The following is a 26,598-nucleotide window of genomic DNA, read 5'->3' on the forward strand; positions in this document are numbered from 1 at the left end:
ACTTGTGTCTAAGAGCTTACAGGAAATGCTTGTAACAACTGACCTGTTTGTGAAGAATGCAGGTTTCCAAGTTCCCTCTCTTCTGGTTCAGCCAGTCTGGGGTTTGCCTAGGAATACTGCATACCCAGGCTATTCTAACAACAATGGTCCAAACTTGGATGAAAACTGGCCTAAAGCAAGGTTTCAAAGTCACTGAGAAGAATCTCTAAGAAAAGGGGCAGGTCACAACTGCACAGCCCACCTGTGACCCCACAGAGAGCAGAGGAGAGGAACACAGGCACCGAGGAGGGCTGGCCTCCAGCAGCTGCAGGCACACTTACTCCATCAACAGACGAGGCTGAGCTGGGGCAGACCTGGGGGCGGGAAACCCAGGGCACTCACAGCAGGCAAGAGTGCGCTTACCAGAACTGATCCAGACGCAAACGGAACGTGTCCATTCTTATTTTATTTATTTTTCATTGGAGAATAATTGCTTTCCATTTCCATTTGAAAGAATTCCTATAAAGATGAGACCTTCATAGTTGTATTTTTTTTTTTTTTCGCCCACAAGCATAGAGTTTCATTTGCTGGGAAGGTAAGAACTCAGCCAAAGAATTTTTATTTTCAATTTAGTATTTTTCGCTCCGGAAATTACCCCCTTCACTGTGGTATTTAATGGCATGCAAACGATCTTGAACAATAAAGGTTATTTTCTTGCCTTATTTCTTTGGCACAATGCCAAAAAAAACTAAGTCATAAAAATAGAAGTTTGCTGATTGAATGGCAATTATAGCAGCTGGATAACCATGTACATAAGGCAATAGTTAATTGCTTAACGGTTAAAGTTATTTAGAGTACAAATGAGAGTTTAAAATGTGAAATCTGTCTGTTTTAGATTAAAAAGATTTTTTCCTTCACTAATCACACTTGGATTTCAATTATTTGGTTTCTGATGAGAGACCTTTAAGACTCTATAAGAAAACAAGTACGATGTGTATTTCTGTCAAACCACATGATAAAGGCAGAGGAAGCTGGATCAACAAGTTTACTTTTTCAGTAAAGGACAGGCTTCCCAAACCCATTAGTCCTCTTTCTGCCTTTTTACAACCCTCTGCTTCCACGGCTTTTACATTTAGAACCTGTTTTTTAAATATACAAGTTCTGTTTAATACATTTTTAATGATATCTAAAATCAATTTGTGACTTAAAGAGAAATTTCTTACAAAAACCACTTTATTCTATATTTAACATTAATAAATGTTGCAAAAAAAATTTCAGGAAATACTGAATGGTATAAATAACAAGAAATCATTAACATTTCACTACTCAAAATATCAGACTGTGTACAGCTTTTCAGAACTTTCAAAAATATTTATGTATGAGCATTTTTAACAAGAAAAACAGAAATATTCACATATATTGTTTAATTTTGGAGTTCTTTATCTTTTTTCCTACATAGTAATAATCTTCATGTCAAAATATACCACATCATCATTTTTAATGGACATGAGGAATGCCAATTTAAAGATGTGTCATAATTTCAACAACTGCCTATTGAAAGGTATGTAGATGTAGTTTACTCTTAAGAATGGTTAATAATAAACTGAACATTTAAATCCTCTGCCCAAATAGGAAGCAGGAGCAGTCTTCTGCTACTGCTTTTTAAGTCTTCTCTTAAAAAGACTGCATATAAGACAACTAAGAAGTTGTCTTACAGGATTCAATTAGTTTAAAAATCAACTAACTGGGACTCCCTTGGTGGTCTGGAGGTTACGAGTTCACCTGGCAATGTGGGGGAAGCCAGTTCAGGCCTTGGTTCAGGAAGATTCCACGTGCTGCGGGGCTACTAAGCTTGAGCACCGCAACAAGAGAAGCCACCACAATGCAAAGCTCGCACACCACAATGAAGAGCGGCCCGTTTCCCATCAGCAGAGAAAGACTGCGCGCGGCAACCAAGACCCAGTGCAGCCAAAAATAAATAAAATTTTAAAAAGGTATAAACATTAGTCTTAAAAAAAATAAATCAATTAACTCATAGGTGCACAGCCAGGGGAAGAAGCCAGCAGGTCAGCCAGGAGGCTGCGCTTCTCTGTGGGCTCCCACTGTCTTAGGCGTGCACTTCAAGCTTTTCCAAGTCTGACTTAACTCTTTAACATCCTCAAGGTGCAACAAATCCAACTCTGATGTGGATATTAGGGAAGGATTTTGAACATAATAAACAGAATTGGTGTCAATTTAAAAATACAAACAGAAGAGAGAGGACAAAAGGTGGCAGAGAAAGACGTGGGCTTAGCCCCTCTCACGAAAACACCAAATCACAACTGCTGAACAACCATCGATAAAGCAAACTGGAACCTACGAAAAAAGATATTCTACTTCCAAAAACAAAGAAAATGCCAAAACGTGATGGCAGGAGGGACGTTTTCACAATATAATCAAATCCCATACTCCCCGGGGTGGGGGGCACCCACACACTGGAAAATAATTACATTGCAGAGGTTCCCCCACAGAAATGAGAGTCCTGAGCCCCATGTCACTCTCCTCAGCCTAGGAGTTTGGCCTTGGCAGGAGGAGCCCCCAGAGCATCTGGCTTTGAACGTCAGCAGGGCTTGAGAGCAGAAGCTTCACAGGACTAGGGGGCACAGACTCCATTCCTGGAGGGCACACACGGTCTCATGTGCCCTGGGACCTGGGGCAAAACAGTGACTCTACAGGAGCTTTGGCCAGACCTACCTGCTGGTTTAGGAAGGTCTCCTAGGGAGGTGGGGGTCAACTCTGGCTTACTGTGGAGGCAAAGACACTGGCAGCGGAGGTACTGGCGAATATTCATCTGACGTGAGCTCTCCGGAAGGCAGCCATTACAACACCAAGACCTGGCCTCACTGAGCAGACTGCGGGCTCCAGTGCTGGGGCACCACAAGCCAAACAAGCAGCCCCATCCCTCAGCAGACAGACTGCCTGAGCCCACAGCTGCCGCTAAATATACACAGCCCTAGACACAAGCTCTGTCCACCAGAAGGCAAAGACCTAGCTCCACTCACCACTGGGCAGTCTCCAGTCCATCCCACCAAGAAGGCTGCACAAGTCTCTGGACCAAACTCACCCATCAGAAACAAGAAGAATTACAATCCTGCAGCTTGAGGAACAGAGACCACAAATAAACAAAGTTAGACAAAATGAGATGGCACAGAAATATATTCCAGAAGAAGAAACAAGATAAAACCCCAGAACAACAACTAAGTGAGGCAGAGACAGACAATCTGCCTCAAAAATAATTCATGGTAATGATACTTAAGATGATCCAAGATCTCAGAAAAAGAATAAAGGCACAGATCAAGAAGATATAAGACATGTTTAACAATGACCTAGAAGAACTAAAGAACAAACGACAGTGATGAACAACATGCTGACTGAAATGAAAAATACACTGGAAGGAATCAATAGCAGAATACCTGAGGCAGAAGAATGAATAAGAAGAGAATAAGAATGAGCTGGAAGACAGAGTGGGGGAAATCACTGCCACAGAGGAAAATAAAGAAAAAGGAATGAAAGAAAGTAAGGACAGTCTAAGAGACCCCTGGGACATTAAATGCACCAACATTCTCATTATAGGGACCCAAGGAGGAGAAGAGAGAAAGGACCTGAGAAAATGTGTGAAGAGAGAATAGTTGAAAACATCCCTCATGTGGGAAAGGAAACAGTCACCTAGTCAAGGAGCTCAGAGAGTCCGGAGCAGGAGAAAGCTGAGGAGGAGCATGCTGAGACGCAGTCAGGCAACTTACAAAAATTAAAAAGCAACCAGGGAAAAGCAAAAAATAGCATACAAAAGAACTCCCATAAGGTTATCAGCTGATTTCTCAGGAGAAACTCCACAGGCCAGAAGGGAGTGGCACCCTATATTTAAAGTGATAAAAGGGAAGAATCTACAGCCAAGAAGACTCTACTCAGCAAGGCTCCTGTTCAGATTTGTTGGAGAAATCAAAAGTTTTACAAACAAGCAAAAGCTAAGAGAATTCAGCATCACCAGACTACCTTTGCTAAAATGCTAAAGGAACTTCTCTAAGCAGAAAAGAGAAGGCCACAACTAGAAACAAGAAAATGATCAGTGAAAAACCTCACCAGTAAAGGCAAACATACAGTCAAGATCGGAAATCACCCCCCTTGCCCCCACCACACACACACAACACCCAAATACACGATACTGAAACTAACAATTGTGAGAGGAGGAGAACACAAACACATCTGAAATTCAAAGATGAACAACTTACAACAATCTTGTTCATATATATAGAATGCTATATCAAAACCCCATGGTAACTGAAAACCGAAAATACACGATAGACACACACAACAAAGAATAAATAACCCAACACAACACTAAAGGTTAGTCATCAAACCACGAGAGAACATAAAAGGAAAAGAAGGAAAAAAGCCTACAAAAACAAATGCAGAACAATTAACAAAATGGCAGTAAGAATATACTAAATTACCTTAAATGCAAATGGACTATATGCTCTAATGAAAAGACACAGACTGGTTGAATGGACACAAAAACAAGATCTGGCATATACACTGTTTACAAGAAACCCACCTCAGATGTAGGGACACATATAGACTGAAAGTGAGAGGATGGAAAAAGATATTCCATGCAAATGGAAACCAAAAGAAAACTGAAGCAGCAATATTCATATTGGACAAAATAGACTTTAAAATAAAGATTGTTAGAAGAGATACAGAAGGACAGCATACAAAAATCAACAGATCAAAGAAGAAGACAGAACAATTGTAAATATATATGCACCCAACACAGGAGCACCTCATTATATAAGGCAAATGCTTACAGCCATGAAAGAAGAAACTGACAGCAACACAGTAACTAACAGTGGGAGACTTTTAACGCCCCAGTTTCATCAATCAACAGATCATCCAGACAGAAAATCAACAAGGAAACACAGGTCTTAAATGATACATTCAACCAGACTTAATGGATGTTTATAGAGCATTCCACGAAAAAGCAGAATACACATTCAAGTGCACAGAAAACATTCTCCAGGACAAATCACAGGCTGGGCCACAAAGAGAATCTCAGTAAATTTAAGAAAATTGAAATCATATCAAGCATCTTTTCTGATCACAATGCTATGAGATTAGAAATAAACTACAAGAAAAACACTGTAAGTAATACAAACATGTGCTGCTAAGTCGCTTCAGTCGTGTCCGACTCTGTGCGACCCCATAGACAGCAGCCCACCAGGCTCCCCCGTCCCTGGGATTCTCCAGGCAAGAACACTGGAGTGGGTCGCCATTTCCTTCTCCAATGCATGAAAGTGAAAAGTGAAAGTGAAGTCGTTCAGTCATGTCCAACTCTTAGCGACCCCATGGACTGCAGCCCACCAGGCTCCTCTGTCCATGGGATTTTCCAGGCAAGAGTACTGGAATGGGGTGCCATTTGTGGAGAGTAAGTAATATGCTACTAAATAACCCAATGGGTTATAGCCAATGGGTCACTGAAGAAATCAAAGAGGAAATTAAAAAATATTTAAAGACAAATGAAAACAAAAGCATAATGATCCAAAACCTTTGGGATGCAACAAAAGCAGTTCTAAGAGGGAACTTTACAGCAATATAATCTTACTCAGGGAACAAGAAAAATCTCAAATCTCTTAAGCTTACACCTAAAGCAACTAGAAGAACAAACAAAACCCAAAGTTACTAGAAGGAAACAAAGCATAAAGATCAGAGCAGAAATAAACGAAATAGAAACAAACAACAGAAAAGACCAATGGTTCTTTGAAAAGATAAACAAAATTTATAAACCTTTATCCAGACTCATCAAGAAAAAAAGGGAGAGGACTCAAATCAAAAAATCAGAAATGAAAAAGAAGTTATAAGAGATACCACTGAAATAGAAAGGATCATAAGAGACTACTATATGCAAATAAAATGGACAACCTGGAATAAATGAACAGATCCTTTAAAAGGTACAACTTCCCAAGACTGAACTAGGAAGAGACAGAAAATATTAACAGACCAATCACAAGTACTGAAACTGAAACTGTGATTAAAAAACTCCCAACAAAAATTCAGGACCAGATGGCGTCACAGGAGAATTCTATCAAACATTTAGAAAAGAGTTCATACCTATTCTTCTAAAACTATTCCAAAAAATTGCAGAGGAAGGAATACTTCCAAACGCATTCTATAAGGCCACCATCACCCTGATTACCAAAACCAAAGATCACACACACACACACACACACACACACACATTAAAGGCCGACATCACTATGAACAAACACAGATGCAAAAATCATCAAAATACTAGCAATCTGAACCCAACAACACATTAAAAGGATTATACAACATGATCAAGTGGGATTTATTCCAGGGATGCAAAGATTTTTCAATATCTGGAAATTAATCAGTAGGATACATCACAACAACAAACTGAATAAAAACCATATGATCATCTCAAGAGATGCAGAAAAAGCTTTTGCAAAGATTCAACATTTAAGATAAAATCTCCAGAAAGTAAGTGTACAGGGAACATGTCTCAACATAAAAAAGGCCATATATGACAAACCTACAGCTAACGTTATACTCAATGGTGAAAGTCTGAAAGCATTTCCTCTAATATCAGGAATAAGACAAGGGTGTCCACTCTTGCCACTGTTACTCAACAAAGTTTTGGAAGTCCTAGCCACAGCAATCAGAGAAGAAAAAGAAATAAAAGAAACCAAAGTTGGAAAAGTAGGAGGAAAACTTCGACAGGAAAAGTCACTGTTGGCAGACGAAATACTACTACATATAGAAAATCCTAAAGATGCTACCAGAAAACGACCAGATTTCATCAACGAATTTGGTAAAGCTGCAGGATACAAAATTGATACATAGAAATCTACACATTTCTATACACTAACAACAAAAGATCAGAAGGAGAAATTAAGGAAACAATCCCATTTACCATTGTATCTAAAAGAATAAAATACCAAGGAATAAACCTACCTAAGGAGGCAAAAGTCCTATACTCAGAAAACTAAGATGCTTAAAAAAAAATTGAAGATGACATAGAAAGATATACTATGTTCTTGGATTGGAAGAATCAATACTATTAAAATAACTACTCAAAGCAATCTACAGATTCAACCTAATCCCTATCAAATTACCAATGGAAGTTTTCATAGTACTAGAACAAAAAAATTTTTAATTTATATGGAAACACAATGACCCCAAATAGCCAAAGCAATCTTGAGGAAGAAAAATGGAGCTAGAGGAATCAGGTCCCTGATTTCTGACTATACTACAAAGTGACACTAATCAAGACAGTATGGTCCTGGCACAAAAACAGAAATACGGACCAATGGAACAGGAGAGAACGCTCAGAAACAAAGCCACAGTATAAAATACAAAGAAGAAAAGACACACTCCTCAATAAGCAGTGCTAGAAAAATGGAGAGCTGCACATAAAAGAATGAAACAAGAACGTTTTGTAACACCATTCACAAAAATAAACTCAAAATGGATTGAAGACCTCAATTTAGAGTGACACTATAAAACTCTTAGAGGAAAACATAGAATATCCTTTGACATAAACTGTAGCAAATGTCTTTTTGGATCCACATACTAATGAAAATTTTAAAAAATAAACAAATGAGACCTAATTAAACTTAAAAGCTCTTGCATAGAAAAGAAAACCATAAACAAGATGAAAAGACAACATTTACTGAATGGAAGAATATATTTGTAAAGGAAAAGCCCAATTAAAGATTAATCTCTAAAACATATAAACAGCTCGTGTAGATAAAAAAAAAAAACACCACACACAACCCAATTAAAAAATAGGCACAAGACCTAAATAGACATTTCTCCAAAGAAAACATACAGATATCCAGAAAGCACATGAAAACATGCTCAAGAATGCTAATTATTAGAGAACTGCAAATCAAAACTAAAAATGAGGTATCACCTCACGCTGGTCAGAATGGCCATTGTCAAAGTCGGCAAAGAACAAATGTGGAGAAAAGGGAACCCTCCTGCCCTGTCTGTGGGCATGTAAATTGGTGCACACACTGTGGAGAACAGCATGAGCAAGTTACTGATGGTCTCTCAGTCGTGCCTGACTCTTTGCGACCCCATGGACTGTAGCCCGCCAGACTCCTCTGTCCATGGAATTCTCCAGCCAAGATACTGGAGTGGGTTGCCATTTCCTCCTCCAGGAGAACGGCATAGAGAGTCTTTAAAATATTAAAAATAGAACTACTATAAGACGCAGCAATCTTGCTCTTGGGTATACGTCTGAAGAAAACCATAATTCAAAAAGACACAAACACCCCCGTGTTCACTGCAGCACTACTTACAACAGCCAAGATGTAGAACCTAAATGCCCACCAACGGAGGAATGGATAAAGAACATGCCACGCGTCTGTCCACGAGATTTCCCAGGCAAGAAAAATGGAGCCGGTTCCCATTTCCTACTCCAAGGGATCTTCCTGACCCAGGGATCAAACCCAAGTTTCCTCCACTGGCAGGTGGATTCTTTACCACTGAGCCACCAGGGGAGACTAAAAAAGACATTAACAAGTATCAATGAGAACACTGACAAATTAGAACCTTCACTCTCTGCTGGTAAGAATGTAAAACGCTGTAATAGATCTGGAAAACAGCTTGCACTTTCTTAAAACATTAAACATAAAAGTTGGGATATAACTCAATAGCTTCACTTCTAGGAATCTACACAAGAGAAGTGAAAACGTATGTCCACATGAAGCCTGGTCTGTGGCCATCTGCAGCAGTACTGCCCACTAACAAGGGAAACAGGGCAAACCCAAATGCTCTCCAGAGAATACTATTCAGCAATAAACAGGAAGAAAATACTGATACAGCCTGCAATATGGATCAACTTCAAAAACAAACTAAAAGAAGCCTGAGGCAGAAGAATACACAGTGCATACTTCCATTTACATAAAATATCCAGAAAAAGCAGCAAAATAAGTTTCTAAGTAAACTACTGACATTGAGCACCAATATATTCCAGTATTTTACATCTTCAACATCAGTGACTATCACGTCGCCTTATATTTCAAAATTTTTACTTGGTAACAGTTTCAACCAGAGAAATATTCTATTAGTTAAGAAGCTCACCAGTGCCCAGCACATATCTAGTTTATATGCAGTTAAATCCTTTGTTAATCTCTCTCCTGCTATTTGACTTGGTCTGTTTTAATTCACTTAATATCCGCACTCAAAGTGAGAAAGGCAGGAGAACATAACTATCAAACTGCAGTAGAGCCATTAACAGTGATAGAGCTTAAGTAACAAAATACTTTTAAAAATAGTGTGTTTCAGCGATCCACAGAACTAGGAGTTGGCTATAAAAAAACAAGACTCATTCTAGGGCTTTTCTGGCAGCTCAGTGGTAAAGAATCTGCCTGCTGATGCCAGAGACACGGGTTTGATCCCTGGTCTGGGAAGATCCGTGTGCCACAACTACTGAAGCCCGGGCACCCGAGAGCTACTGCTCCCCGTGAGAAACCACCGCGGTGAGCAGCCCCTGCGCCACGACTGGAGAGCGGCCCCTGGTGGGCTGCAGTCCATGGGGTCACTAAGAGTCGGACACGACTGAGTGACTTCACTTTCACTTTTCACTCTCATGCATTCGAGAAGGAAATGGCACCCCACTCCAGTGTTCTTGCCTGGAGAATCCCAGGGACTGCAGAGCCTGGCAGGCTGTAGTCCATGGGGTCGCTGAGAGTTGGATACAACTGAGCGACTTCCCTTTCGCTTTTCACCTTCATGCATTGGAGAAAGAAATGGCAACCCACTCCAGTGTTCTTGCCTGGAGAATCCCAAGGATGGGGGAACCTGGTGTGCTGCCATCTATGGGGTCGCAGAGTCGGACACGACTGAAGCGACTTAGCAGCAGCAGCATTGTTACCAAGGGCAAATTTTTAAGCCCTTCACAGTTTATTAAGCCTTCGCACATGCCATATCACCTGACTCCCAAAACCACTTAGTATCATTACTAGTTAATTCAATACTACACAGGAACTGCTTCTTGGAAGCATTCATCAACAAAGTTATGTTTATTATTATAAATAAATATTAGCTGTGATGCTAATGAGAGGGGGAAATATTATAAAGACTTAAAGGTTAACCTAAGTCAACTGAGGCATAAAAGAGTATGCTTTAGAAGAGTTATCTTGAAAAAAAAAAGTTGGGAAACCACTCATCAGGAATTATATAAAAAGACAGTCTCTACCCTGTCTCTTTCTCTGTCGGCCCCTACCACCTTTATTCTTTATTTTTCAGAGACAAGCTTAGGACACTCCTAGCCCACACTAAGGGGTGACTGCCATCACCTGAGTACCAGGAAAATGAGGTTAAAGGCTCTGGAATTATTCAGCCGGAGAAAAAGAGATTTAACAACTGACTCTATATATAAGGTTCTATTGTACTGAGGAAAGTGACAAGATGTTTTACAAAATTAAAACAGGACATGAGTTTAAGTTGGCTACTGACAAAAGTACTACAGAAAAACCATGACAATTTTTCTGACAGTGAAAATTTACGAGTAAAATGTTTAAGGACCTTTATTAAAAAGGATTTTTGTAAGTAGGATAATTTCCTATTAAATGAAGTCATCTAAGTAAAGCTTCTGCTGTTTCAACACTTTGAAGAGAACAAGTCAAGGAAGGGTTAACTCTAACATTACCATTGGAGCCACCAGGGGTCTGGATGCCTGCCCTTCACTGTTCCCTGGAGGCTGGGTCACCCCATCAGGGTGTGAAGATGGTGCTGTAGGAAGCTGGGAGCTGGCTGCAAGGTGCTGAGATAATTCTGTTTTATGGCTCTTCTCTGATCCATCCAATCTGCTACTTCTCTCTATGGCAATCAGGTCACGGATTTTTTGCAGCTGCTCCACTGAAGCTTTTTTAGGAAAGATAAGATGTGTTTCTCCCTGTAGTTTAAAAAATTAGGAAAATATATATGAAATGGAGCCAATATATAGAATACATCATACTTTAACAATCATTCTCTTTGTACCATTATGGCACTTTTAAAAAAAATTACAGGAAAAGGTATACTAGAAAATTAAGAAAATCTGTCTCCTTTTTAGCATCAAATGTTTAGCCTATCTTATTGGTTCAAAGGTTCTTTAAAAACATTCCATCTTTTAGGAATACTGTAATAAGTCAGAAAGCCTCCTAAAGACTGCAAAAAAAAAGCACATTCCTATCTTCTCTGTAATAGGATTTGATAAAACTATTCTCCATGAAATTTCCTACAAGATAATGATACTATAGATACGGCCATTCAAAATGATCACTGGTCACATAAAACCAATACCAAGTTCTATACCAACCTTTGAATCTTCTCAAGTCTTTAGGAATAGCTGCATGATTAGAAGTCTATGGGGTCCACTAATTCTTCCAAGGTAACAAAAATTACACCCTGATGGTCATTTCAAAACTACAGATTGCTATTTAGTAATACAAAGGTGATACAAACCAACCAACCAACCAAAAAAATCCAATTCTTTAAGAAGTGATTCAGTTAATGAATTCACATAATACAGAGTGCTCTAAAGTACAATAAACATTACAACAAAGCTCACAATGTAAAACAGTCGGCAAATTACAAAACAAAAAGTAAAATGAAAACTTATTCAATCGAGGTTTAAGGTATTGAGAACCAACAGTATTAAAACAGTAATTCCGCCAACTGCAAATGGGAGAAAACAGTTATAAAGTGCAGCAGACCAACCTGCAGATCGCGAGCATTTAAACTCCACAATTGAGAATGACTGTATTTCCCTGCTGATGGCAGATCTACAGGAATCAACTGACCAAGACCTTAGTCAATAACGACATGAAGATCAGTCCCAAGTGAATCCTTTTTAAAAAGCCGGGAGAGGTCAGCAATCTCCATATATTACCCAAAAGAGCCGTTAAAAAAGATCACTATCATTTATTGCATTTATGTCTTTCTAGGTACTGTGCACACATTACCTAAAGAATTTTTATAGCCACCTTGAAAGGTAGGTACTAGGTTTAGCCCCGCTTTTCATATGAAAATATGAAGGCTCAGAAGTTAAATAACCTGCTTGATGTTCTGAATAACCGTCAATGAAAGGATTCACATAACCGTAATTGCTACGCTGTAACTACGTCCATCCGAGACTGAACAGAGATCAAATCCCACAAGCCTGTACAAAGAGTTGGAACGGTAGAGCAAAGTATTACGACAGTTGCCATGATCACACACATGATGACTGGCACAAAATGGAACATGCTGGATTTTCCAACATGAGAAAGGAACCACCTACTACCTATGACAAGGTCTAGAAAGAGAAACCAGACGCCTGGTTTAAAACCAAACAAGGAGGCCTCTGATCTCACACGGTGAGCAGGCAACAAAGAGGAAAGCAAACGACACCATGGACAGGTAACGGGGAGCCCCACAGGCAGCAGCCTGCCTGGTCAACAGCTCAGAGAGGCCCCCCTAATACAGTGGGAGGGAGGCCGTCCCTTCCATCTTCTCAGGACCAGTCCTGAAAGAATGTGTGATTATGAACGAAGTGTCTGTACCAAAAAGTTTAATCAACAGCACTGCATTTTCACAAAAGGACAAAACTACAGGCTTAAGGCATGAGATCAAACATTTTAAGAAACCAACCAGGATTCCAATATTTGACAAAATCTATGTTTCTCAAAGTCAACCCAGTCCCTGCCCAATAAATGCTGGTGACATCTTCCAGTCACCCAGACAACCAAAACTACGATGCCCACTCCTCCCTGGGGGTGGGTACGGCTCCTGGTGAGAACCACTACACTAAGCTGGCCTGATTTCTCCACCTCCTCCTCAGAATTTTCATAAAACAGAATAGTCTGAAAATTTGAGGATAGGTCTTGGATTCCCACTGCACCTCAAAGCCCACCAAGTCTCTTTCTGGAGGCAAAGTTCAGTTTCAGTTCTACTGGCTAACACTGATAAAACATTTACTTCTGAATGTTTTCCTGAAGTGTGAAGTCCAAAGCCAGCCAGTAACTCTAAAAAATATAAATTATTCTGAAAACATGATAACCTTTTCTGAGATTGATTTCATTTGTGTCGAATACTACTCCAAGTCTCAACCTGGCTGTCACCTGGCACTGGTATAACCAAACTACAACAAGTCCGCCTGGGGTGGAGGGGTTGTCTGCGGTGTGGGATTTCACTGCTGAAACCAGTACATTCCCAGGCAACTGCAACAGCTGGCCACCTCGCCTGGAACTCAAATATCTGCTGAAGATAAATCTGATTCCACTGAATCTTTAACAATAAACTTTAACAATAAAAAATTAGTAGTCTCCAGTTGTCATTTACTTGAAAGTGAAAGTCGCTCAGTCATATCTGACTCTTTGTGACCCCATGGACTATACAGTCCATGGAATTCTCCAGGCAGGAATACTGGAGTGGGTAGGCTTTCCCTTCTCCAGGGGATCTTCCCAACCCAAGGATCGAACCCAGGTCTCCCACATCCCAGGCAGATTCTTTTTTTTTTAATTAATTTACTTTTATTGAAGGATAAATGCTTTACAGAATTTTGCTGTTTTCTGTCAAACCTCAACAGGAATCAGCCATAGGTATACATGTATCTCCTTCCTTTTGAACCTCCCTCCCATCTCCCTCCTCATTCCACCCCTCTAGGTTAATACAGAGCCCCTGTTCGGGTGTCCTGAGCCATACAGCACATTCCCATTGGCTATCTCTTTTACATATGGTAATGTAAGTTTCCATGTTACTCTTTCCATCATCCCACCCTCTCCTCCCCTCTCCCCATGTCCATAAGTCTATTCTCTATGTCTATTTCTCCACTGCTGCCCTGTAAATAAATTCTTACCATTTTTCTAGATTCCATATATATGCATCATAATATTTATGATTTATATATATCATATAATTTATGATTATATGACATTTATCTTTCTCTGACTTACTTCACTTTGTATAATAGGTTCTAGATTCATTCACCTCATTAGAACTGACTCAAATGTGTTCCTTTTTATGGCTGAGTAATATTCCATTGTGTATATGTACCACAACTTCTTTATCCATTCATCTGTCAATGGACATCTAGGTTGCTTCCGTGTTCTAGCTATTGTAAATAGTGCTGCAACGAACAATGGAATACATGTGTCTCTTTCAATTTTGGTTTCCTCAGGGTATATGCCTAGGAGTGGGATTGCTGGGTCATATGGTGGTTTTATTCCTGCTTTTTAAGGAATCTCCATACAGTCTTCCATAGAGGCTGTATCAATTCACATTCCCACCAACAGTGCAAGAGGATTCCCTTTCTCCACACCCTCTCCAGCATTTATTGTTTGTAGACTTTTTGATAATGGCCATTCTGACTGGTGTGAGGTGATATCTCATTGTAGTTTTGATTTGCATTTCTCTAATAATGAGTGATGTTGAGCATCTTTTCATGTGTTTGTTAGCCATCTTTATGTCTTCTTTGGAGAAATGTGTGTCTGAGTCTTCCCATTTTTTGATTGAGTTGTTTTTCTGGTATTGAGTTGTATGAGTTGCTTGTATGTTTTGGAAATTAATCCTTTGTCCACAGACAGATTCTTTATCAACTGAGCCACCAGGAAAGCCCAAGCATACTGGAGTGGGTAGCCTATCCCTTCTCCAGGGGATATTCCCCACCCAAGAATCATTTACTTAACTTTCCTGTCATTTGACTCAAAAATTTGCATTTCCTTGAACAAAATCAGCAATTTTCTCAATTTTCCCTGTCTATAGTTTTAACTTCTTTATGTTCAGATGCCTGTGAGCAGCTATAAGCAGATGACACAATAATTGACACCACCCTGGCCCTCTCCTTTGCAATCATCATAGCCTTCTTCATTCTCTCCCTGACACCTCTATTTGAATATTTAACAGTGTACCAGTTACGATTATCTAAAAGACAGCTAGTAGTTTTTCTTCCTCTGATACCTGCTACTCTCCAGACTTTTCTGTCTCAGTGAATGGAACTCCCATCCACTCAGTTGCTCAAACCAAAACCTAGATATCACCCTGACTTCTTCCTTTCCCTCATACTCCACATCTAATTTATCAGCAAGTCCCACAGACTCTGCTTCAAAAAACAAATCCTGGATCCTTCCACTCCCTCATTCCCATTGCTGTCGGTCTTTAATCCAACAACTATTTACTGAGTGCCTGTGTGTACTGGTCCTTCCCCAGGAGCCAGAGCACAGGGAACAACACAGACAGAAAGCCCGCCCTCATGGAACTTACACAAAGCACTGCCATTTCTCAGGGAGACAAAAACAATAAGCTTTCTACCTGGCCCCGGAGCTTAGCCCTCACCCTCATGCAGAACATTCAGAATATTCTCTATACAATGGCTAGAGCAATCTTTAAAAATATTCTTCCCTGCTTAAAACCTTTCACTGGCTTCCCATCCCATTTGTCACCAAGTCGTCTTTACCACAGTTCCCCAAACTCCACGCCCACACCTCTGCCTGCCTCTGTGGCAAAGCTACACCTGCCAGAAGTCCTCTGCACAGGCCAATCTCTGTGACCAGAAAGCCCTCACCCGAGAGCGTCAGGGACCTAAACTGCTTCTCCTCGCTCAGCAGCTCAAACATGATCTCTGGGGCCTTGCCGACCACTCTTCCTTACGTGGCTGCCCCCAGCTACAGTGGCTTATGATGTCTTTTCAAGACTTACTTCATCTATGTTTTCACATCTGTCTGTCTGCCTTATTGGAATTCAAGCTCCACGTGAGATGGGATCTGTTACCTCTTCACCACTGGATTCCTAAGGCCTGAAGCCGACGGGGGAAGGGAAGCAGAGAGGTGGGGAGGCAAGTGCACCCAGGGCCACTCAGCGAGTGTACCTCCTGAACAGCGGCCACAGCCTTGCCAGCCCTGACTGCTACTGACCACTCAGTCTCTAGAACCAGGTCTGATGTCTTTCAGTACTCCATAAACTAGAAATGGCTAAGCACAGGCATACACACAGAAAGCTCATCATCTGGACAGCTCCTTTTCTGTGTCATAAAATTAAACTATGCCACAGACTCCACAAGATGGAAACACCGAACTTTTTGTCTGACCTAAAAATAAAAACAAACACAAAACACTAAGAGTCTTCTCTTCTGTCACAGAAGAGAACCCTTACGTGTGGCAGCTAAACTTGACCTTTCTGTTTTTACCCTTTTCATTTCTTCCTGGAGACAGGGGGTTGGAGGCCATTCTTCTGTGCTCACATAGCAGATTTTGGCTAAAAGTCTAAGATGAGCCAGAATTTAGTCCTTGGGTTGCACGTCTGACCTCCCTAAAGGACGGAGATGGTAAGAATTCTCCCCATGGGAGAGCAGTTATATTTTACTGTGATTTTAAAGTATATTTACTGTGATTTTTCAATGTCCAATAAGTGAAGAAATAAGTAGTTCCACAGCTTTCCTGAACGAATCAATTAAAAAATATTATCTTGTTTAGAAATCACTGGTCAACATTACAATGAATGCTCTGTACATAAACTGCAGAGAAAGTCGTGAACACACTTACCTCTTCAAATCCCATTTCGAATAAACATTCAACAGCTCCTCTGACAGGCAAGAGTCGAGTAGAAAAAGTTGTGTTTCCAATCCGGATAGATCTATATTTTTCATCATTAGGGTTTCTGATTTAAAAAAAAAAAAAGTCTGATTATATATAACAATTTATAATTTTCACCATGTTTTTACATTCTTTCTACGTTTTATACTGGCTATATTCCCTCAAGGCAGGAGAGAGCCCGACTTTACAGAGACTTTACAGACATCCGGTGTGGAAGGACACCCTGATCTGGTGATTCTTCCCTCAGGGCACATTTAGCACAATATCACCGTTTACCTTCACAGCTGATCATATTAATGCTGCCAGGAGGGAAATACATACAACTTTCTATTTCTGTGCTGTTAAAATTAGAGACCTTTATGAGCTTTGGGACTGCTAAGAAAAAAAACTCAAGCAAGCTCCAGACACGGGCAGAAAGTTTTGCCTGTTTTGTTCTGATAGATCTCAATCATCAAGGATAACTTAACCTGACATGTAGATGGTGTTAATAATTTATAGTTTATTAAAAATTAATAATTGCTTATGAAATGAATGAATACAAGAAACTAAGAAGTTACATAAAAATGAACCAAAGTTCCTCAAAGACTTTACTTCTGACAAACACGAACCTAGTTATAACAGTCATTTGACTTTTCTTCCTTCCTTAGGCCAATGGTTGTTTTTACTACAAGTCTTGTTTCAGCTCAAGATATATTTTTGTCACAATAAGTATGGTAATGATATAAAATGAAGATATGAATTTCTTTTACAATAATTAAGATTTTTAATATTACACATGGAACATTTTTGAGATTTTTAATAATCTTGATAAACCAGAAAGATTATTAAAAAAAAAAGTTAGAAAAAAAAAGTTAAAGACAACCATGGTATTATACTCAAAAAGGCCTTCTGAACATAATTTAGGATAAGTATAGGTTTCACATCTGACAGTGACACCTTAAAAATGGTGAAACTTAAAAGTGTTAGTCACTCAGTCATGTCCGACTCTATGTGATCACATGGGTTGCCGACTCTATGTGATCGCATGGGTTGTATCTTCTGTTCATGGAATTCTTCAGACGAGAATACTGGGATTGGTTGCCATTCCCTTCTCCAGGGGATCTTCCTGACCCAGGGATCAAATCCAGGTCCCCTGCATTGCTCGCAGACTCTTAACCATCTTGAGCCACCAGGGAAGTCCAATGGCAGTGGCTTCCATCAGCACGACACTACGGTTTCTGTGGCAGTGTCAGGTGTCCACAGAGGAAGTCCTGAGGCCATCAGTCTGGGGTCTGGAATGGCAGGGTGGACAAATGCTAGCAGATAACCAGCCACCTTAGTCCTAAACTTATACATGTTCTCTGGATACTGTGATATAAAAACAAAGCCAAGATAGGGATTTTTAATTGTGGAAGTTTCATCCTATTTCACATTTTTTTCCATCGAGCAGCTCCTGTTGCTAAAAAACTGTCATAAACACATGAAACTTTTTTTAAATCTCTTTTCCTTAATTTCAAAAACTGCACAAGTTTATTATAGAATATTCAGAGACAAAAGCTCTAAAATAGTGTTCTTTAGAGTGTCCAGATTGGTGCTAATCTATTCTTTGCTATTCATCCATGAGGAATACAGAAATTGAGAGCATTCAATTATTATTAATTATTACAGTAACTTGACATTTCCATGAAATTTTCATTGTATTTTACAAAAGTTATAGGTCCACAAAGGATTGGAAATTAAAAACAAAAGCACTGTTCTTCACTGAAAGTCATAAAATGGTCATTGCCATAAAACGACAGAAACACAAGGAGAGACAGGTGCCTCACTATTTCATTCTGTGTATTAGATCAGAGTTTCTAAATCTTGGCAATACTGACCTCTGGCCTTTGTTGTGGGGGCTGCCTGGGCACAGCAAAACGCTGAGCATCCCTGGCTTCTCTGCTACACTATGTCACAAGTGTGCCACTCTTTCTTACATTGTAAACATTAAATGACAGCATAACCCTACCTTTATCAAAGCTGGTTACAGATAAATGAGGCATTTTTTCATGATTCTCAACACATCCCACAGGGTGATAAACAAAGCAGTACCACCAGGATGGTACAGTCTACTGGTGCAAGAGTGCCAGAGCTCTTAATCTACTTTTTCCCAACAGTTCCCAGATTTCTACATAATCAAAGTCTTTTACTGTGCTTAATTTTCTAATTTTTCTTCCCCTTTCCACTAGTGTTTAAAAATTCTTATAAAACTTACATGAGCTGTTCTGCTATAGCTTATTATTTTGATGTGTTTCAAAGTAACTGTCGATGCAGCATCGACATGGGCTTTGTATATTTTAGATTTTCCTCTCTAGCATCTAATAGGCAATTTCCTATCTTTGTACACTATCTTTGAACCTCACATACTATTCATCTGTTTTTCTCATTCAATGCATATTGAAAACAACAAAAAAAATAGCAATAATGTCCAGTTACCCAAATCCTATCTTCCTCTTTTAAAACGTGTTGAGCAGACCAGCCATAGTCTTGAGTATAGACTGATGTGAAAGTCAACCTCTTAAGCCCTCAAAGGCTTAGGGAACTTGGCTCCAGGACCTTCAGACCTCAAATCCATCAGCTCCCATTTCCTGCCTTTGGGAAAGCGCCACACACACACAGACACACACATGCCTAGACTCTAGCTTCACAGTTTAAGCCTTGTGCAGCCACTCTCCTTGAGCTCATTACTACTCTCCTTACCCTGTGGTGTCTAAAGCAGCCCTAAGGATCACCTTCAGCTTTGTCTGATCTTCCATTAATTCTCTGCAGATTTTTCTCAAGTTTTTTGTGCTATAACTCTTTGATGTTTTTCTTCCTATCTCTGCTGAGCATTAATTTTTTCTATGACTTCCAGTATATATCTTGCTTGTTTAGCAATTACTTTGCACCTTAGCTTGAGGTTTCTTCTGGTTGCTAGATGATGCTGTTGAAGAGATGGGGCTTCAAAGGGCAGCAAAATTTCCTGAATCTCATTCAACTGTCACTCTGAACACATTCTGGTGTCTTGTGAGTTGTCTTACCCACAGGTATCACAAATTGTTTCATCTATAGAAAAATTAGTCTTTGTATTTACAACTGACCCCTTCATGTATCACACAGCCTTGTCATGGCAAAGGATCTTGCATAACTCAATGAAGTTGAGTCATGCCGTGCAGGGCCACCCAAGACAGACAGGTCATAGTGAAAAGTTCTCACAAAACGTGGTCCGCTGTACACAGTTCAAGAAGCAACAGTACTGGACATGGAACAATGGACTAGTTCAAAATTAGGAAAGGAGTACGTATATTGTCAAGGCCGTATATTGTCACCCTGCTTATTTAACTTATATGCAGATAACTTCATGTGAGATTTCGGGCTGGATAACTCACAAGCTGGAATCAAGATTGCTGGGAGAAGTATCAATAACCTCAGACCTGCAGATGACACCACTAACGGCAGAAAACAAAGAGAAACTAAAGAGCCTCTTGATGAAGATGAAAGAGGAGAGTGAAAAAGCTGTCCTGAAATTCAACATTAAAAAAAAACTAAGATCATGGCATCTGGTCCCATCACTTCATGGAAGACAGAAGAAAAAGTGGAAACAGACAGATTTTATTTTCTTGGGCTCCAAAATCACTGTGGACAGTGACTGCAGCCATGAAATTCAAAGATGTTTGCTCCTCGGAAGGAAAGCTATGACAAACCTAGCCAGTGTATTAAAAAGCAGTGACATCTTTTTGACAATAAAGGTCCATACAGTCAAAGCTATGGTTTTTCCAGTAGTCACATATGGATGCTGGACCATAAAGAAGGCTGAGTGCCAAAGAATCAATGCTGGAGAAGACCCTTGAGAGTCCCTTGGAGTCCAAGATCAAACCAGTCAATCCTAAAAGAAACTGACCAGGAATATTCATTGGAAAGACTGATGCTGAAGCTCCAATACTTTGGCCACCTGATGCAAAGAGCCTACTCATTGGAAAAGACCCTGATGGTGGGAAAGACTGAAGGCAGGAGAAGAAGAGGGCGGCAGAGGATGAGATGGTTAGATAGCATCACCAGCTCAGTGGTCATGAATTTGAGCAAACTCTGGGAGATAATGGAGGACAGAGGAGCCTGCTGACTCAGCAACTGAACAACTTACAACTGTCTAGTTAGAAAAAGCCCTGCTTTTCATCCTAAAAGTCATAATCAACCGTATTTCTAAGATTTTAAGACATATTAGCAAAAAGCCTCCCACTGAGTCACAACTTTCCTTTTCTCAGAAAAGGAAAACATAAATGTTTCTACTTCAGAATTTCTGAAATGCTAGGAATTAAGTATATCTGAGCAATTTATTTGTCTTCTTCTTTGGAATGCACAATCCCAGAAAGACTTCTCACAAATGGAAACTTAGTACTTGAGTGAATTCTATAATCTTGTATTTTTATTACTGATCACAGAAGTGATTTTGTAGGTCATTTGAAACACTATTTCTTAGTCCTTCTGAAAAACTGTTATTCTGACGTCCATGTAGAATTTCAAAAACATCTCTCTGCCTTCAGAATCATCTGGGAACCATCTCTGGCTCTAACTTTACCATTCTCTGTAGCTGACAACATGGGAAACATGTGCACATAACCCAGCTTACATGAAAACCTGAATGAGAGAAACAAACATGTGTGCCATGTCCTTTATTTATTTCTAACTTCTGTGACAGTTTTATAATTTAAGTGTTGTTTTTTCTGTTAACACATTATTGACCAGGGGATTTTTGTAGAAACTAAGACCGGTGGCCAATGTAGTTGAGTACTGAAACACTCTGGTCAATAACATCTGGGTAACAAAAGATGTATTAATACATCTCTGGTCAATAAGTTGTTAAACATGAGGAAATTGATACCCAGAGTTTACATAAATTGCCTATAATCACATTTCTAGGAAATGGCTGACTGGTAAGTGGGACTTAAACCCACTCACTGGTTTGATTACAAACACTCTCCACCATACAGTTGCCAACAAACTCATCCATTCTCTGTTAACTGCCTGGCTCAGTTTCTCCAGGTGTCAGTGGTAACCCAGATGAGAAATCTGAAGTTATTTCAGGCGTTCTGTCTCCTCCCGTTACCAGCTGTACCCCTGGCACTCAGTCATCAAGGATTGCCAGCCCCTGCCTACAGTTCTCTCTCCATTCATCCCGTTACGCACATGCTGACTGCAACAACTTCAGATGTGAAACCCATGCCCATGTCTTCTTACATCATCATTCTACATGAATCTCTCATTATGCTCTGAGTCTAGAAACTACAAGTGCTTTCTGTTGCCTATCACGTCAAATATATGTCATTTTATCAAACCTTTCTTCTCAAAACCGTTCCACATCAGGTCCCTGCTATCTCCTCTCATGTAAATATGTAAGCATTTAAACACCATCCTCGAATTGTCCTCCAGGTATTATGCTATGGCTATTTTCTGTATCTGTGTCTTTCTCCTAGACATGTTTTCTTCCAAGAAAGAAACCACTTTCCATTCTTAGCCCTTCCCAATCATACCCAGTGCAGTTCATAACCAGTAACTGTGTGCAGTTCGCAAAGGAAATTAATGGGAAATAAAATGTTTTTTTAAAGAATAAATGAAGCAAATTTTCCAGGGAGCCCATGTGAAATGTCAGTAAAACTATTACAGATTTTTGAAAGGTAGATACTGAGGACAGCGGATTTTTATCAAGAAGTTAATGAACTGGAAAAAAAAATGGTTCTAACCCATGGTATATTGTGCATGCAAATTAGCATATACTTCATTCTATAATTTCACGAACTTCATGACTCTTAGTTGGGGAACAGGATAAGCATCATCTGAAGCAGAAATTTAAAATTTAACCCAAAGTATTATTTTCACCTGTGTGCAGTGACAAATATTGCTATTTAAAAACAAACTGCAAATGAAATTCTCATTTCAGCATTCACCCTATAAAATACTATAACTACCGTGAGGTAGTTGCAAGGGATATCAAGACCCGCCCCCCCCCCCCCCTTATCTCTAAGGTTAAAGGATTTCCTAAAGCATCAAAACAGAAAACTGTGGTCTCCTCTGTTCTCTAGCGTATCCGCAGTGTAGAAAGGCTAAAGGCTCAAGAAGAAGTCTGGGGCTTTTCTGTTAACAAGTAAGCTAGTAAATGGACTTGGAAGGGGAAGAAAACGTGGGTCAGCCCCACCAAGACCAAAGGAGCTTGAACTATAAGAATATGAGGGAACTAGTATTACTACTTAAGACAAACTAGAACAGGTAGTTTTTCACACCCTCTCCACTTATATGAGTTCAACTTCTAACTTCTTTTTTTAGACAAACATTTTTTAAGATAGAAAACATAAGCCACGGTAAAGACTCTAACATGCACGAACAGCATGCCAAATTTCTTCCAGGACTCTGGTCAACATTCATAGAGATGACTGTGATGCAGGATTTCGTTCCTCACAAAACCCTGATCTCAGCATCTGTGGTTTCACGGGGTTGAAAGCAGAAGTGAATCCTTATTGTAAGGCCAACTCCCTGTTCCCAATAACGGGGTTTGAACAGCTGGGTGGCTCCCCAGGCGGGAGGTCTCTGCGGGGCATGGGCTCTGGAGAACACTGCCTCGGGCTCACTCAGGGCAGAGTCCTCCGGCACCAGCCTTGAGCTCTGAAGAACTGTTCGACCTCCTGGGGTAGGGAAGGCGAGCCGAGAAGGTGTCACAGAGGACGGAGACAGCCCCCACACGGGTCACAATCGTGCGCTGTGCACACTGCACCCCTCGGAGCACCTGGCTCAGGACAAGGGCTCCATGTGTTGTTCCTTCGATTCACTTGTAAAGTTATTAGGGTTACCTGTACGAAGAGCTTCCCTGGTGGCTCAGCTGGTAAAAACTCGGCCCGCAATGCGGGAGACCCCGATTCGACCCCTAGGTCGGGAAGATCCCAGGGGAAGAAGGGGGAGAGGGAAGGCAGAGCCTTCACAGGTCCCCCTCTGCCCCCCTCCTCAGGTGCCCTCTGGCCCCCTCCTCAGATGCCCTCTGCCCCTCACCTCAGGTCCCCCTCTGCCCCCCTCCTCAGGTGCCCTCTGCCCCTCCTCAGGTGCCCTCTGCCCCCCTCACCTCAGGTCCGTCTCCCGCCCCCACCTCAGGTCCCTCTGGGAACCACGTCGTGGGAGCTAGGAGCCGAGGGAAGTCGCCCAAACTCCACTTCCCGACGCCCCCAAGCCGCGAGGTCCCTCGGGGGTCTGGGGGTGAACAAAGCGCCCCTGGCCAGGACTGCCCTGGCGGACCCGACGGCGGCGTGAGGGCGCCCGCAAGACGCCGGCCCGAGAACTTCTCAGCCGCCCGTGGCAGCTGAAGGCGCCCGGGGGGGCGTGAGACGCCTGTGGCCGCTTCTGTCCGGACTCGGAAGACGGTTCAACGGCCGGAGCCCCGGGCGCATCTCCCGTCCCCGCCCCACGCGACGCCAGGTCAGGTCGGGACGCCGCCTCCCCTCGGGCGGGGCTGGGCGGGCCGGGTCTCCGTCCTGGGGGGCCCGGGACCGGCGACCCTCCCCCCGCTCCCGGCACCACCGGCCGGGCGCCCCCCGAGCCCGGGCCGAGCGGGCGCCGCGCCCCCCTGCCGTCCGCGTCCCCCCATGGCCTGCACCTAAGGATGTTGTCCGCGTAGGTGAGCAGCAACCTGGAGGCCTCCAGGAACGTCTCTGGGGTGTTCTGGCAGAGCTCGGCTACGGCCGGGGACGCGGACCCAGCAGAGCCGCCCAGGGCCGCCGCCGCTGCCGCCGCCATGCTCGAACGCGGCCGAGCCCCGCCCCGCGCCGCGCGCGCTCTGAGTAGGCGCCCCGGCGCGCCGCGCCCGCGGCCGGCCCGGAGGGCGGGGGGAGGAGGGCGGGGGGAGGAGGGCGGGGGGCGGGGCGGAGAGAGGGCTGGGGGAGGGGCGGGGCGGGGTGGGGGAGGGGGTCTGGTCTCCAGGGAGGGGGGCTGGTCTCCAGGGTGGGGGGCTGGTCTCCAGGGCGGGGACTGGTTTCCAGGGACTGGGTCGTCTAGGCGGGGCGGGGGCCTTGTCCCCGCCTGCTAGGGGCTGTTTAGGAGCTTTGAGGTTTTGGACGGAGAGAGAAACCTGGTGGTCAGGACCCAAGGAGCTTCCACCAGATGGGGACGGGGTCTTGATCCTCCAGAACAAGGGGCTTTGCCCAGGGGTGTTGGGCGTCCCTAGTGGCTCAGCTGTAAACAATCCGCCTGCTATGCAGGATACGCGAGTTCGATCCCTGGGTTGGGAAGATTCCCTGGAGGAGGAAACGGCAACCCACTCCCGTACTCTTGCCTGGAGAATCCCATGAGCAGAGGAGCCTGGCAGGATACACTCTATGGGGTCCTGCCAGTCTATGGGGTCGCAAAGAGTCGGACAGGACTGAGTGACTTAGCAGCAGCAGTAGCAGTCTGGTAGTGATAGTTTCCAGTGAACATGTCGGATTCGTCATCTCCGAAGAAGATTTAGCTTTGGGACCAGGGACCTGGCTTGATCACTCGAACTTTTGTGTAACAGAGTCTCATTAAAGTATGAAAGGAGAGAAAACTTCTTATCAACCTGCCTGGGAAATTGACTCAGTAGTCTGAGCCAGGGGTGGGGTGGAAGGGCTGGTACAGGGGGCTGAGGGCTTTGGGCAGGGCTAGAGGGTGCTGGCTGGTACATCGCAGAAACCTGGCCTCTGTGTCCCAAGGCTGGCCTCAATAGATCCAGGCAAGACGGTGGGGAAACTCCTTGTACTCCAACCGCCAGCTTTTTCCCAAATGAAAATATCTTACAGCTTCCTCGTTGCAGGTTGTCAGAAATCAGAGACCAGTCACTCAGTCCTGTCCGACTCTTTGCGACCCCATGAATCGCAGCACGCCAGGCCTCCCTGTCCATCACCTACTCCCGGAGTTCACTCAGACTCACGTCCATTGAGTCAGTGATGCCATCCAGCCATCTCATCCTCTGTCCTCCCCTTCCCCTCCTGCCCCCAAACCCTCCCAGCATCAGTCTTTTCCAATAAGTCAACTCTTCGCATGAGGTGGTCAAAGTACTGGAGTTTCAGCTTTAGCATCATTCCTTCCAAAGAAATCCCAGGGCTGATCTCCTTCAGAATGGACTGGCTGGATCTCCTTGCAGTCCAAGGGACTCTCAAGAGTTTTCTCCAACACCACAGTTCAAAAGCATCAATTCTTCGGCGCTCAGCCTTCTTCACAGTCCAACTTTCACATCCATACATGACCACAGGAAAATCCATAGACTTGACTAGACGAACCTTTGTTGGCAAAGTAATGTCTCTGCTTTTGAATATGCTATCTAGATTGGTCATACCTTTCCTTCCAAGGAGTAAGTGTCTTTTAATTTCATGGCTGCAGTCACCATCTGTAGTGATTTTGGAGCCCAGAAAAATAAAGTCTGACACTGTTTCCCCATCTATTTCCCATGAAGTGATGGGACCGGATGCCATGATCTTCGTTTTCTGAATGTTGAGCTTTAAGCCAACTTTTTCGCTCTCCACTTTCACTTTCATCAAGAGGCTTTTTAGTTCCTCTTCACTTTCTGCCATAAGGGTGGTGTCATCTGCAGGTTGTCAGGCCTTCCTAAATAAATGGGGACGAAAGACCCCAGGAGGAAGGAGCAAACAGTTTTCAAAACCAAAGGCATGGCTATGAACTCTGCTGGGATTCCCCTCTATGGATTCCTTTTAGAACTAGATAAATGATTGAAAATCTCTTGCATCATTCCCAGCCCAGATAGTATTGTGCTTCTGTAAAGAAGTGTTTTTCAAAAGTGCAGGTTGCAGGCGGGGGACTCTATTGACCAAAATAAAACACAGACCCAATAATGACACTAGGATAGAGGGGAAAGGGGAGACAGTAAGTTATGCATCCCATATAGTAAGGGCATGGATCGATTTGTGACTTTGGTGTGCAGGTAGAGGCTGTGATGAGTGTCCTCTATTCCTTTTAGAAGATGGATCCTAACCTCTTTAATCCATGCTTTGCCTCTCCA

General features: G+C 42.3%; 1 protein-coding gene across 2 annotated transcripts in view; it reads right to left on the reverse strand.

Moving 5' to 3' along the window:
- Positions 1-24,414, reverse strand: part of NGLY1 (N-glycanase 1) — a 58,174-nt gene extending 33,760 nt beyond the window's left edge. Inside the window, exons 1-3 of one of the 2 annotated variants that reach the window (XM_055566931.1) lie at positions 24,223-24,414; positions 16,542-16,656; positions 10,691-10,936 (exon numbers count right to left, since the gene is read on the reverse strand). In XM_055566931.1, coding sequence (XP_055422906.1) covers positions 10,691-10,936; positions 16,542-16,656; positions 24,223-24,362 — 501 coding nt within the window. In that variant the 5' untranslated portion in view covers positions 24,363-24,414. The remainder of the gene's footprint in view (positions 1-10,690; positions 10,937-16,541; positions 16,657-24,222) is intronic. The other variant, XM_055566930.1, reaches the window with a different exon arrangement.
- Between the last annotated feature and the right edge of the window lie 2,184 nt (positions 24,415-26,598).

Source organism: Bubalus kerabau, chromosome 2 (genome assembly GCF_029407905.1).
Source record: "Bubalus kerabau isolate K-KA32 ecotype Philippines breed swamp buffalo chromosome 2, PCC_UOA_SB_1v2, whole genome shotgun sequence".
Lineage (NCBI taxonomy): Eukaryota > Metazoa > Chordata > Mammalia > Artiodactyla > Bovidae > Bubalus > Bubalus kerabau.